At 40.1% G+C, this 13,330-nt stretch overlaps 1 protein-coding gene across 2 annotated transcripts in view; it reads left to right on the forward strand.

Moving 5' to 3' along the window:
- SND1 (staphylococcal nuclease and tudor domain containing 1) overlaps nucleotides 1-13,330 on the forward strand; it is a 425,720-nt gene that overhangs the window by 191,876 nt on the left and 220,514 nt on the right. For both annotated transcript variants that reach the window (XR_014066017.1, XM_081531207.1), the window contains exon 12: nucleotides 907-1,007. Coding sequence is in view for 1 of the 2 variants with exons in the window: in XM_081531207.1 (XP_081387333.1) it covers nucleotides 907-1,007 (101 nt within the window). In the remaining variant the exon portion in view is untranslated. The remainder of the gene's footprint in view (nucleotides 1-906; nucleotides 1,008-13,330) is intronic.

Below are 13,330 nucleotides of genomic sequence, written 5' to 3' on the forward strand. Positions count from 1 at the left end.
TCATTGCTGTCAAAATCCTGCCCCCACATATGTTCATCCTGTCTCGTCCTGCTAACCCCTGGCAATCACTGATCTTTTTACTGTCTCCCACATTTTTGCATTATCCAGAACGTCACAGTTGGAATCATAGAATAGATAGCTGTTCGATGGGCATTTTTCTCTTAGCAATGTGTATTTCATATTCCTCCATGTCTCTTCATGGCTTGACAGTTCATCCTTTTTAAGTGCTGAATAGTATTCAGTTGTGTTCATGAACCACAATTTCTTTACTCACTTACTGAAGAACATATTGGTTGCTTTCAAGTTTAGGCATTTATGTATAAAGCTACCAGAAACATCCACGTGCAAGTTTTTGTGTGGACATAAGTTTTTAACTGGTGGAACGTATGGTAAAAGTTTGTTGTATACAAAACCATTGCTCAGAGTGGCTGTACTGTTTTGTATTCCCAGTAACGGTGAATGAAAATTCCAGTTGTTCCACACCCTCACCTGCATTTGTTGTCAGTGTTTTGAATTTTGACTATTCTAATCGACGTGTTAATAGTTGTCTTAGTTTGCATTTCCCCAATGACACTTGTGGGCATATTTTCATATGCTTGTCATCTGTATGTCTTCTTTGATAAGATATCCAAGTCTTTTACCCATTATAACATTGGGATTTTGATTTTCTTATCATGGAGGTTTAAGAGTTCTTCCTGTATTTTGAATACTATAGTCCTTTATCCGAGATGGCTTTTGGAGGTGTTTTCTCCTTCCCCCAGTGTGTGGTTCAGCTTTCAGTTGTTTTTTTAAATCTTAAACCCACAAAGTCATTCCATGAGTGGGCTTTTACAGCCAGCACACGGGGCTGCTAGTGAGCTGTGTTGCAAATTCTCAACCTTAATTACCTTGATTTCTTATTTTCAGGTCAATGTGACTGTGGACTACATTAGACCAGCCAGCCCAGCCACAGATACTGTGCCCGCCTTTTCAGAGCGTACCTGTGCCACCGTCACCATTGGAGGAATGTGAGTGTTCTGGCTGGTAGCAACTTGGCCATGGCTGGGAGTTCTCTTCTCATTCATCTCTCTCCTCCCTTTCACCCCGATTTGCTTTCTGTCACTCTTAACACAGTGGCTTGTGATTGCTATATGCCTATGTAGCACTTTGTTTGCAGAATACTTCATAATTGCTCATTAGTTAATCATATACTTTCATTATTGTCATTATTTAAGATTTATTTAAATAAATTATTAAATAAAAAAATTATTAAATAAATTATTAAATAAATTTAAATAAATAATTAAATGAATAATTTAAATAAATTATTAATTATTTATTTAAGAGTGAAGTAAGCCAGAAAGAAAAACAACAATACAGTATACTAATGCATATATATGGAATTTGAAAGATGGTAACGATAACCCTATATGCGAGACAGAATAAGAGACACAGATGCATGGAACAATTTTATGGACTCTGAGGGAGAAGGTGAGGGTGGGACGTTCTGGGAGAATAGCATTGAAACATGTATATTATCATATGTGAAACAGAACACCATTCCATGTTCGATGCATGAGACAAGGGCTCAGGGCCGGGGCAATGGGATGACCCAGAGGGATGGGATGGGGAGGGAGGTGGGTGGGGGGTCCAGGAAGGGGAACACATGTGAACCCATGGCTGATTCATGTCAATGTATGGCAAAAACTATTACAATATTGTAAAGTAATTAGCCCCCAACTAAAATAAATAAATTTATAAAATAAAAAAAAAAAGATTTATTGGGCTCTGTGTGCTTGGCACTATGTAGCATTCATTATTACTATTAATAATGCCATTTATTGAGTGTCAGTCAGGCCCTTACATACTATGCAAAAGTAGAAAGATTCTGTGTGTATTAGTTTAGGAAGTCTAACTGTAGGCCAGAAAAAGAAGAGAGGTTAATTGGACATTATTTTTTTTAATATATGTGTGTAATCAGTAGATGACAGGGTCTTCGTCTTGCGTTCCACTGGCTGTACCCTGGTTACGTTCCAGAGTCTGTAGGGAGCTTGGTTGACGAGCAGCCTTTCAAGGAGGTATCTGATGGGGGCAGGAGGAAGCCCGCTGGGCCATGCTTCCACAGTAAATATTAAAACAATTAGTCAGTCCCCACTAGCAATTCTTACTCTGCGTAAAATATACCCGCATGCTAATTGTCTCCTTCTCTATTTAACAGTCTTAAATGGTGTTTGTTACCAAACTGGTATTTTGCTTTTGTTTTAAAAGGGGACATGCATGGTGGAAGGGAAGAAAAGAATAGGTTTCTCATCAAAACAGAGATTGTCTTATTGCAAGTACAATGGAGCCCATTGGGAGAAATACCTTTCTCTAAGCTATAGCCTGTCTCTGACAGGAAGGATATGGTGGCTTATGTGCTTTCCAGAAGCTCTCCTACCACACAGGAGCTTCTCTCGTCCACGTTCCAAACACCCTACCCGACCCCCACCCCCGCTTCCTGTTGTCACTTTTGGAAATAAGTATTTTTAGATGCTGTTACCACTCCTATACCTATCAATGTTGTTGATGTTCACACAGCAATCAGGGACTTCACTTTTGCCGAGAGGAACTGAACATAGGATTTTGATGTCATTATCTTAACACCATCACAGGCGTTGGGTTATTTTTAGGAGCACGTTCTTGAGAAATTAGATAATGTTTTCAGAATGGGGAAAACTGGGAAATATTTTGCTCATTCTTCTCTCTAATTTGCAGTAATGATTATTACCAATTTGTCACCAGTTCTTAGGAGCTCAGTGCGTGCTTTCCTCTTGTGGAGAGCCGGAAAGTGAGTCTTCCCCTAGACAGGTTTAAGATTCTTGCTGCCACAAACAAGGAGTCCTCTCCAGTAACTGCTCCTTCTATCTACCTATGGTAAAGACAACACTACTACTGTCAAAATGCACATCTTTTTGGCAGACGGTTTCTATTCATGTTTATCTAATGACCCATTAGAGGAGAGGGTTTGTTTTTTTTTTTTTTTTTGGTTACCACTGAGGTATATTTTCAAAATTTATGCTGCTTAAAATTAGATATTCTGAAAGTGTTCTTGTAGGGAGTTAACCTTGACCTTTCTCTCTCCCTGTTGTCGTAAGATGGTATTTGATTTACCAAGGTCCTTACCTCGAATTAGACCAGCCTGGAAGGGTACCTGGGGTGCCCTGGTATCCAGGGCATTCCAGATACTACTGTAGGAAAGTTTGAGGTATGAATAATACCAATATCCAAATACTCAACTTAGATTTAAAAATTACATTGAAAGTCTCCTGACTTCAATAGTTTTTTGATAACATTGGCTAGAGCAGAAGATTTAGTTTTTTATCCCAAATGTTTTAATTCCATTTTTAACATAATGAGTTAAATACACTGAATTTCCTCCTGGATTTGTTTCTACTAAACTACACTGTCTTGAGTAAACTACTGGGCGGTAATTGGGAGAAATATGAGGATAGCCTAATATCATTAAGACCAAACTTCACTAGATAGTAAGCTCCCTGAAGATAGGGATTATCGTCTCTCTTATTTCCTGATGTAGTCTCAGTGTTCAGCAGTTCGTAGGAGTTCAATAAATTTGTGAGTTATTTGTTTACTATATTGCAGTGTCCCTTTATGAAACAGGGAGTGCTTAGATGTCTCATAACCTGGGGCAGCTGTTTCTTCTGAGCTACAAGTTGGCTTTAATCTGTTAAATACATACGTAAAAAAACTTGTATCTGATCCGATAGTTTTCCCTGTTTATTTGGTTATTGGAAGGTCTGTGCCAAAAATAATGTGCTGTGCTTAGTCGTTCAGTCGTTTCTGACTCTTTGCGAGCCTATGGACGTAGCCCAGCAGGCTCCTCAGTCCATGGGGATTCTCCAGGCAACAATACCGGAATGGATTGCCGTGCCCTCCTCCAGGGGATCTTCCCAACCCAGGAATCGAACTCAGGTCTCCCACATTGCAGGCAGATTCATTACCATCTGAGCTGCCAGGGAAGCCCATGCCAAAGATAGAATGCCTCTAGAAAATGTATCTGATAGCATGCTTCTGATGTTTGGGTCTTCCTCAAGGCTTCTCTTTATTTTCCTGTGGCCTTGATTTTGTTTTCACTTTTTCCTCAATGTTCTCTACTTAAATCATTCCAAATACTACTATAGGAAAGTTGAGGTATGAATGATACCAATATCCAAATACTCAGCTTAGATTCAGAATTAAATCAAATGCTTCCTGATTTTAATAGTTATTTGAAAACATTGTGTAGAGCAGAGGATTTATTTTTTTATCCCAAATGTTTTAATTCCATTTTTAACATAAAAATGTACTTACATCTCCAAATCTTTGATGTATGATATCCTGGTGGATTAAAAAACTTCTTCTATGGAATGATGACTTAAAAATACTACTTATGGAACCCTAGATCTTTGTGATTTACATCTCCCTCTTCTGTTATACTTTTCCTGCTCTAATTTTTGCACATTTTGTTGCCATTTAAATGCCATGCCTCTTACTAAACCTTTTGCGACAACTTGTTTTTATAAAGGCTTGTTCTTTTTGAACTCATATTTCAATATTTAGTGAAGTACATAATAAAAATGACCAGTATAAATCCGGGGACAGAAACAGATTGGGACAGAAGTGCACAGGTGTGTTCGAGCGGTCCTCAGTTACTAACTGGTGTCAGCCGGTGGGTTTTGAGGAGGTCGTAGAATGTGCGGGTCAGTTAAGCAAAGGTTGCTGGGAGAGCTTGTCTAGTAATACAGCACGTCTCTCGTGACAGGCTTTAGACTTTGTTCAATTTTTAGAGATGCAGTAGCATTAAGAAAAGATCAGTGCTATGTCTGTCATTACCTGTAGGCTCATACCCCTTCGTATTGGCCTTTGTAGTGTCTAGAGGCTTTCCCTTTAGTCACGGGATCAGCTGTGAGTCTCTGATTCTCCAGTAGCTTTTCTCAAACTGCTCATTCCAGGGAAGGAGAAAGAAGAGGCAGATGAGATGGCCTCTTTGAGGAGGAGATATTTTTCAGTGGATTTCACATGCCCACATGTGTGAACCGGCCCTGTCCTCAGTAGGGTTCTGTCAGGCCTCCCGTATTTTCTTTTGCCGTGTGGGACGGCGTCGAGCTGCATGGCCTTTGGGAGGCCCCTCTCCTGAAACAGTCTTCAACTTTCTCTCTCTCGCCCTCTGGGGAGCGAATGAAAATGAGGTTCATCCTTCCTCTAATAGGTTAAATTTTTTTTTTCTTGATTAACTTCACTCGAGTTGGTGAGAGTTGTTACCTTTTAATCAAAGCAATTTAAATAAAAAATAAAAAGATCAAACTTTGAGTTGTTTCTCATTCTCTGGCTCCCAGGTTGGGAATTAGCTGATCCTTTTAGACCTGGACTGTGACAGGAAGCTGTCAAGATGATGCTTCCTGTTAATTACTTTTTATTGTATTTAAGACACTTAAATAACTCTTCTTGTGATTTAGTCTTCTATGTAATTAGCTTCAGTGATTAAAATCTCATTCTTCCGTTATTGCCAGAGCTTTCATGAAGAGCAAGTTTTGTGGGGTGACCTTTACTTGTGCTGGACTTCACAATTACTTTGAGCTCCAATTTGGCAAACCCATAGTATATCTATTAGCTGATTGCCCATGTCTTCTTGCACATCACATTTTCAAAAAAAAAAATAAGTTAAAAATTTTTTGTTCACATTTATAAAGGGGCACCTAAAAAACTAACTTGGGGTCCAGCTTGACTCCTACACACTGATAATTACCACCACCACCCCATCCACCATCCATGGAAAATTGTCACATATCCAGTAGGTACAGTGTCACTAAGGTATTGCCCCATTGCTTCTCATTATGTTGAAGTATTTCACAACAATAGACAGTAGACATTTTTCCATTTTGGAGAAATGAAAGATGGCACAGAGATGGAAGTGTGGAATAAGAACGGTTGGAAAATGCCTATTTTCTGCACAAGGTCAGTTTTTTGAGAGGTGATTTGAGTTTTATAACAGTGATTTTTAAAACATTGTTGTAACCTCTGCTCCTGACTGCAAAGCTTTGCTCCCTGCAAAAGCACTACTGTCCAGCTTAATGCCTGTGTGGGGTCCTTACTACCAGAAATACTGTGGGACATCTTAGTTACCTCTTTTGTAATGACTGTCATCTAGCAGGCGTGAAGCCATCTTTATGAACGTCCTTTGTGGCTCTTTGACTTCTTCATAGATAGTGTGCCTTTATTATGTTTATTTAAATCAGACCGTTACTTACAAGGAATCCAGCTTCTTTGCTTTTTTTCATTTTCATTGGCTCCAGCGTGCAGGCATACTTCCTCAGCTGTTCTGTTAGTCACTGAGCATGAGGTTAAGATCTTCTCCTTCTAGAATAGTTCTTTTCTAATCTTAGTTCAGTTTTTCTCAGCCATGTGATACCACCCTTAGTTTTTCGGGCTTGAGCTCTGTAGCTGTAAGGCTTTTGCTGTCTAGTCAAATCTTAAAACATACTAATGTCTGAGCTAGTATAACACATTAGTGTGTCCTAAAACATACTAATGTTTTCTTAGCTAAACATAGCTGAAATCCCAATTTCTGTCCTAGTGTTCTTCCTCACCAGGTGGCCCACAGCGTCCTGAAGAGTTATTCTTTCAATAACCGACGTAGTATTAATGTCAGTGTCTCAGCCAGGAGATAGGATCTGGGTTGTAGCCACCTCTTCTCTGCACAGATTTATTGCTTACAGTTCATCTACTTTAGTGGATTCCCCTACTCCAACCTTTTCCTCCTTTGAAGGAGAAAGAAGACATCAGAAGAAACATTCCTCTTCTCCTTCCCCTGAACCCCCTAACACCTAAATCATAAACATTTAGCCAACCTTCACTTCTCAAAAGAGCACCTTAGATTGTTTTCTCAACCTCAGAGGCTGCTTGATGTATATAATTGTGCTACTTCTGCCATGTGGAGTAGTGGAATTACGCCTGTTCACCATCCTGAAGACACTGGAAGCATCTGTGTCATTTGGCTTAGAATACTTTGGAAAGAATAGTTAAATAATTTCACGTGTCTCCTGCTAGCTTGAACACAGTCATCATTTTAAGAGAACGGCCCTATGAAGCACCATAAGAAGGAACTTGGTTTTTGCAAAGGGTTCAGGTGGGAGTCAGGAGAACACTGCAATTTTAGTTGAATCTTACATTTTGTAGCCGTCTATATCATGCTGCTGAGCCTTTTTTCTTTCTTTTTTCTGCTTTAAAGCCCTGATGCTTTCAGATTATTGTATTACCCTCATCACTATATGGAAGTTCAATTAAGCTTTACATAATGGAGCACTTGGCTCTTATAAATCAGCCAAATCCTTTGCTGAGCAATGTGTGTTCTTTCATTTTTTTCCCCCTCAACACTGGGTGAGTAGAATATCAAGTACTGGGTGACAGTGTTTACTGAGCGGATCTTTAGGAAACTCCCTCATCAGTTTCACAAAGGATACCATGGAGTTTCCAAAGTATACCATGGGAGAAAACGAGGCTTTTCTCCAAATAAGAGGAGCTCATCCTCAGGGAGGAACATTCTGGAGTACTTAGAGAGATGGATAAAGATGTTCAAAATCGTAAGTTAAAGGCCCTGTTTGGAAAAAGTAGGAACACTGTCCATTTCATTTCTGTGGGCCCTAAAAATAGCCCAGCGAGGGTCTGGTCCCAGACAAGAGACAAGCTGCTGCTCCTGTCTGCTGTGAACAGTAGATTTATCAGTTATTCATCAGTTATTTGCTGAGCACCTACTGTGTGTCAGGCACTGGGAATATAGCAGTGAGCGTTTCCCTGTGCCAAGTCTTCCTGGCTACACTTCATTCTTGGGAACCTTCTTGCCTTTGGTGGCTGAGACAAAAAGAGTCCTTAAGCATATTCACTGACTTTGCTGCCCCCCAGAATCTTGCTTGGGTAGATTTTTACTTTAAGAAACACAAGTGACTTTATATAAACAATACCTGAAAAAGGCTCTTTTCTATTCAGGTCTTGCCTGGGACTTTTAGCAAATTTACCACTCAGAAACAGGTTAAAATGAAAGATAATCCCTCTTATATCTTTATTTTTAGTTGAGTCAATAACTGAACCTGTCGGTAGACAAAATGAAATGCTCAAGCAACCACCCATTGGAGGCGCTTTGCCCTTTTCCCCTCACATCACCGTTCCTGACTCAGTCGGCACTGATGAACCTCTGCGAGTCTGACAGTTCGTTATGACTCCCCTCTCTCTCCATGTTCCTAAAGACCTGCTTACCTTATTCCTGCCTCACCTGGCAGAGGAAGGACCCAGTGCTGACTTCCTAACAGAATCTGCTTCTCACTTTTGTGGATGGTTATCCTTATAATTCTATAAACTAACACTACTAATTTTTAAAATTTTTAAACTATCTATTGTTACTTTTAGTATTTGCACTATAATTTCTGCCCTTTAACCCCTAATTATCTTAGATTTGTTTTTTGTGTGTGTGTGCTCAGTTGTGTTTGTCTCTTTGCGACCCTGTGGACTGTAGCCCACCAGACTCCTCTGTCCATGGGATTTCCCAGGCAAGAATACTGGAGCAGGATGCAATTTCCTACTCCAGGAGGTCTTCCCAACACAGGAATCGAAACCACACCTCTTGCGTCTCCTACATTGGCAGGCAGATTCTTTAACACTGCGCCACCTGGGTTTTACCAGTGGTAAACTTTATAACGTTCAGTTTCTGTTTCTCAGTAACTTTATATAGTATCTCTGTACTGCTCACTCTGAAAGAATTAGGAAATTATAGTGGTTACACTTATTTAAAGAGGTTTTATTTTTTGGTTTTATCAAGATGGGCTTCCCCGATGGCTCAGTGGATAAAAAATCCACATGCAATGCAGGAGATACAGGAGAAGCGGGTTTAATCCCTGGGTTGGGAGATCTCCTGGAGGAGAAGAGGGCAAACTACTCCAGTATTCTTGCCTGAAAAGTCCCATGGACAGAGGAGCTTGGTGGGCTACAGTACAAAGGGTCACAAAGAGGCGGACATGACTGAGCAACAGAGCACACAGCATAGCACTTACTCAGTTTCTCCTCTGTCAGTGTAATTGTCTTCTAACCTTTGCTTGTAAGTTGATCATAAATATTTAAAACCTGTCTCCCATCTCCATAGCTGTTAGAATTGTGTAAGTGTTACTGTGGAACAAAAGACACAGAATGATTAGTCCTATAGAAAAGGAACTCTGCCTTTAAATGCAAAGAGAAATGCTGAATTAGTTAAAGATCTGCTCAGCAAACACTGTCACCCAATACATTAATTCTGTGTCTGTATTTCCTTCTTCCTTTTTACATTTCTTTATATGCCACTGTATCTCAAGTCATTCTTTTTGTGGTTTTTCCTCTAATTTGTTGAAGAACCTTGATTTTTCTCATGTGTTGGGTGGTCAAGTTTCTAAATTTCCGAATGTCTGAAATGTCTAACTATTTTTGGATGCATTCTTCTCTGTTAGTGTTGTTATAAAATTGTAGCTTGAAAGTTGTTTTCCTGAAAACTTCGAAGGCATTGTGCTCTGTTGCTTCAACAACGTTTATAAGAAATCCAATTTCTCTTTCTTTAAATGTAACCTTTTTTCCCCCTGGCTTTGGAATTGTTCTTACAGTTTCCCATTAATTGGTTTTCTGAAATTTTATCAACATATTTCTATGTCTGTCTTTTTTTGCTTCGTACTCAATTGTCTTTTCCACTGTGAACACAAAAACAATTTTTTTGTTGCTGTTACTTCCTGAATTATTTTCTTTCTCTCTCGTGCTGCATTGTATCTTATGCTTCATATATCTAACTTTACTTCCAAATGTTTAAGACCTCCTTTGCATTTTTGTTCTATGTTCAAGAAGATGTCTTCATTTTTGCCTCTTGCTTAGTCAGCCAGCCATGTATATTGATCCATTTACATTCCTAACCATCTCTTGTTCATTCATCTCAGTCATTCATATACTTACTTGTTAGTTCATAGACCCAATATTCTGAGAGTGCCTGGTGTGTACTAAGCACCAGGAATATATCATTGTTCTAAAATGGAAATGATTTGTATCCCATGAAATTTACATACTAATCTCTTAATCAAACCCATTTTACTTTTTAATTGCAGCACTCACATTTAAATTTTCTGTTCTTTAAGTGCTCTATTTTAATAGCATCCTCTTCTTAGTCAAGTGCTCTATTTTAATAGCATCCTCTTCTTAGTCTATGAATATAATATTTTCTCTATCTCTGAGAATCTTATTTAAAAATTAATCACCTCTTCCAGCTTTCCCCCATGACTAAATGTTCTTTACTTTGTTCTTTTTCTTTCATAAGTCCTCAAGCATTATGTGAACCTTGAACCTGTATTTATGAAGGAAGGACCAGGTTGGAGTTGGCACAGCTGTTCTCCGCAGTTGTTTGTGTCTCCCAGACATCTCTGTCATAAAAAAGTCATAGGAGAGCAGGAAGTATCAGAGGGAGACTTCCTTATATGGTGCCTGAAAGTGGAGCTGGAACACAGAGGAAGCAGGCAGATTGCAGACCCCACAGAAACTGTCAAAGCTTGGGGGCTTTCATCACCTGATAGGGAGCCTTAGTGTATTTTCCCGGCCTATAAGGTTGAGGGATGGGGAGCAGGGATAGGGTGGGTCTGTGATGTGTTCCGCCACCTCTCTCTAAATGTTGTGCCTCGGCTTTACTTTCAGGCCACACAGTCCATCTAAATCACCTGCCCTCTGTTCTACTAGAACACGTGTTTCTTTGAAGTGAATTATCTTGTATGACATTGACAATCTGGGGAAACACATTGGATATAAAGTAGAAGTCATGTTGGTTTGTAAGTGACATTCCCAAATACATTGAAATATTGAAAGGGTAAGGGATAAACTCTTACATTTAAAGGGAGAGCTTTAGAAGGTGTAAAGACTTAAGAAAAATCTCAGTGTGAAGTTGAGACGTTTACAGTAGGAACTTCCTTTAATTTAAGTCATGAGTGCTTTAGTGGCTTCAAGAACCTTTATGCTTTTCACTGTGTTAAGCTCAGTAGCATCCTGTCAGTGAGGTCGGAAAAGCTGTGAAGACACTTTTGCCAGTATTCAGACAGTGGATTAATGAAGAAAACTGGGCTTCCCAGGTGGCTCAGTGCTTGAGAATACACCTGCCAATGCAGGAGACATGGGTTTGATCCCTAGGTCAGGAAGATCCCCTGGAGGAGAAAGTGGCAACCCATCCCCATATCCTTGCCTAGGAAATCTCATGAATAGAGGAGCCTGGCGGACTCCAGTCCATAGAGTCGCAGAGTCAGACAGGACTAAGCACAAGCACATTGAAGAAGGCTACACTCTGCCTCAGACTTGGGTTTGATTAAAGTGGTCTCTATTGATGGCACAACATGGTAAATCAACTATACTTTTAAAATGGTCTTTGTTGAAAACAAAGCCCTATAGTCCCTCTTCTAGGGATAGCATCAGAATCCCAGAGTTCAAGACTACTCATCCTGTAGAGATTTCCATTGTGTGCCATTTTTATTAGGGTTGTTTTTGCTGGTGCTTAGGCTGTAAAGTTCCATAGGGTTTAAGGGGACCACCTATCACCCTGTTTGTTTAGGAGTTTTCGTGCTTTTGTGGTGTATGAACTGATCAGGATCACACAAACAAGTATATGCTGGAAAAAATGCCAAGTGCTTGCTGGTTAGGGTATTTCTCTCTTACCAAGGGTCAAAGCTCTCTGCTCCTAGCACCTTCATGAGCATGGCAGAGATGGGTGGGGAAGAGGCGACCTGGCTGGCCCTGCTCTCCTGAATGCTGTTCCTGATCCATCGCTCGGATGATGTGCCCAGAACCTACTCACTGTGTGCTTCGTATGTGTCAGTAAAAGCCCTTGATGTGCTGTGCTTAGTTGCTCAGTCGCGTCCGACTCTTTGAGACCCCATGAACTGTAGTCCACCAGGCTCCTCTGTCCACGGGGCTTCTCCAGGCAAGAATATTGAAGTGGGTTGCCTTGCCCACCTCCAGGGGATCTTCCCAGCCCAGGGATTAACCCAGGTCTCCCACATTGCAGGCAGATTGTTTACCGTCTGAGCCACCAGGGAAGCCCTTGAGGCGCCCCCAGTTTGCCACCCATCTGATCCCATCTGTTTTCTGTCTTTCAGGATTTGTGCAAACTTTCTGATGTGCTGTTAACACACATTCTTATTCTCCAGCACTGTTAGGGCTTTATTCTTGTGCATATATGTCTTTTGTGTCATTTCAGTGGGACCTTGTAAAGAATGTCATGTGGACATAAGTTCTCAGTCTGCCATTCTGAACCCCCCTCAAGCATTCTTTCTTTCTTTGGAGAATGAAATTGATGTAATGAGGAGAAGGGACATTCAACATGGTTACCAATAAGCACAAATTGTGTCTTTTAATGCCATTTCTCAGCCCCTTTCTCTATACAATTCTTGTGGCCAGCACAGTACACAGTGGTAACGGAAATAGGAATGGATTTTTATCTTCCATGGTGATGCCGCTTAACAGGGATTTGCTCCAGTTCATACTGAATGACTTTTTTAAAGTAATAAAAATTGTAGTAGCATTTTCAAAAGTTTAAAAAATATGAAAGAATCACTCATTATGTAATTGTGCTAACATAAGCCTTGTTTGAAGGGTGTGCCTTTTGAGTGCTGGTTATTTTTTAAGGATGTAATTTCGAACAGGAAAACTTTGACCATTTGGCATAGTGTTGGATGAAGGCTAGTTGTTGCTGGGTCTGAAGATTCTGTAGCTGTTTTTTTAAAGTGGGCTTTGGCGTACACACAATTGAGATCAAAACTCGGTTCTATGCATGGCTGATTCATGTCAATGTATGGCAAAAACCACTACAATATTGTACAGTAATTAGCCTCCAATTAAAATAAATTAATTAAAAAAAAAACCTCGGCTCTATGCCTTGATAGCTGTGCAGTCTTGGGCCATAGTTTTTTCCTATGTGAGTTCTATACAATAATACTGCACTCCTAGGACTGTTGTGAGCATTAAATGTATCAATGCATTTAATTTGTTTAGCACAGTGACTAAGCCATAACAATCAAACACACCCATGAGTCCAAAGTCGGGCCTCTGAACTGGTCATTGGCCTAATTTCAGACCTAGTGGTCTCTTTTGTCCCCTCTGTCACCTCTCCTACGTCTCTGGCCATCTCTTTGACTCAACTTTTCCCTTTTTTAAAGGATTTTTATTGACTGCTTTTATGTTCCATCCTCTTCACAGTTCCCCCTCCTGCCCCTGGCCAAGCCCACCCACTTGATAACGTTGCTACCTCACAGATGTACTTGAATAAGATACAGAACATACC

This window comes from Giraffa tippelskirchi, chromosome 10 (assembly GCF_054371585.1).
Source record: "Giraffa tippelskirchi isolate mGirTip1 chromosome 10, T2T-mGirTip1v1.2.pri, whole genome shotgun sequence".
Classification (NCBI taxonomy): Eukaryota; Metazoa; Chordata; class Mammalia; order Artiodactyla; family Giraffidae; genus Giraffa; species Giraffa tippelskirchi.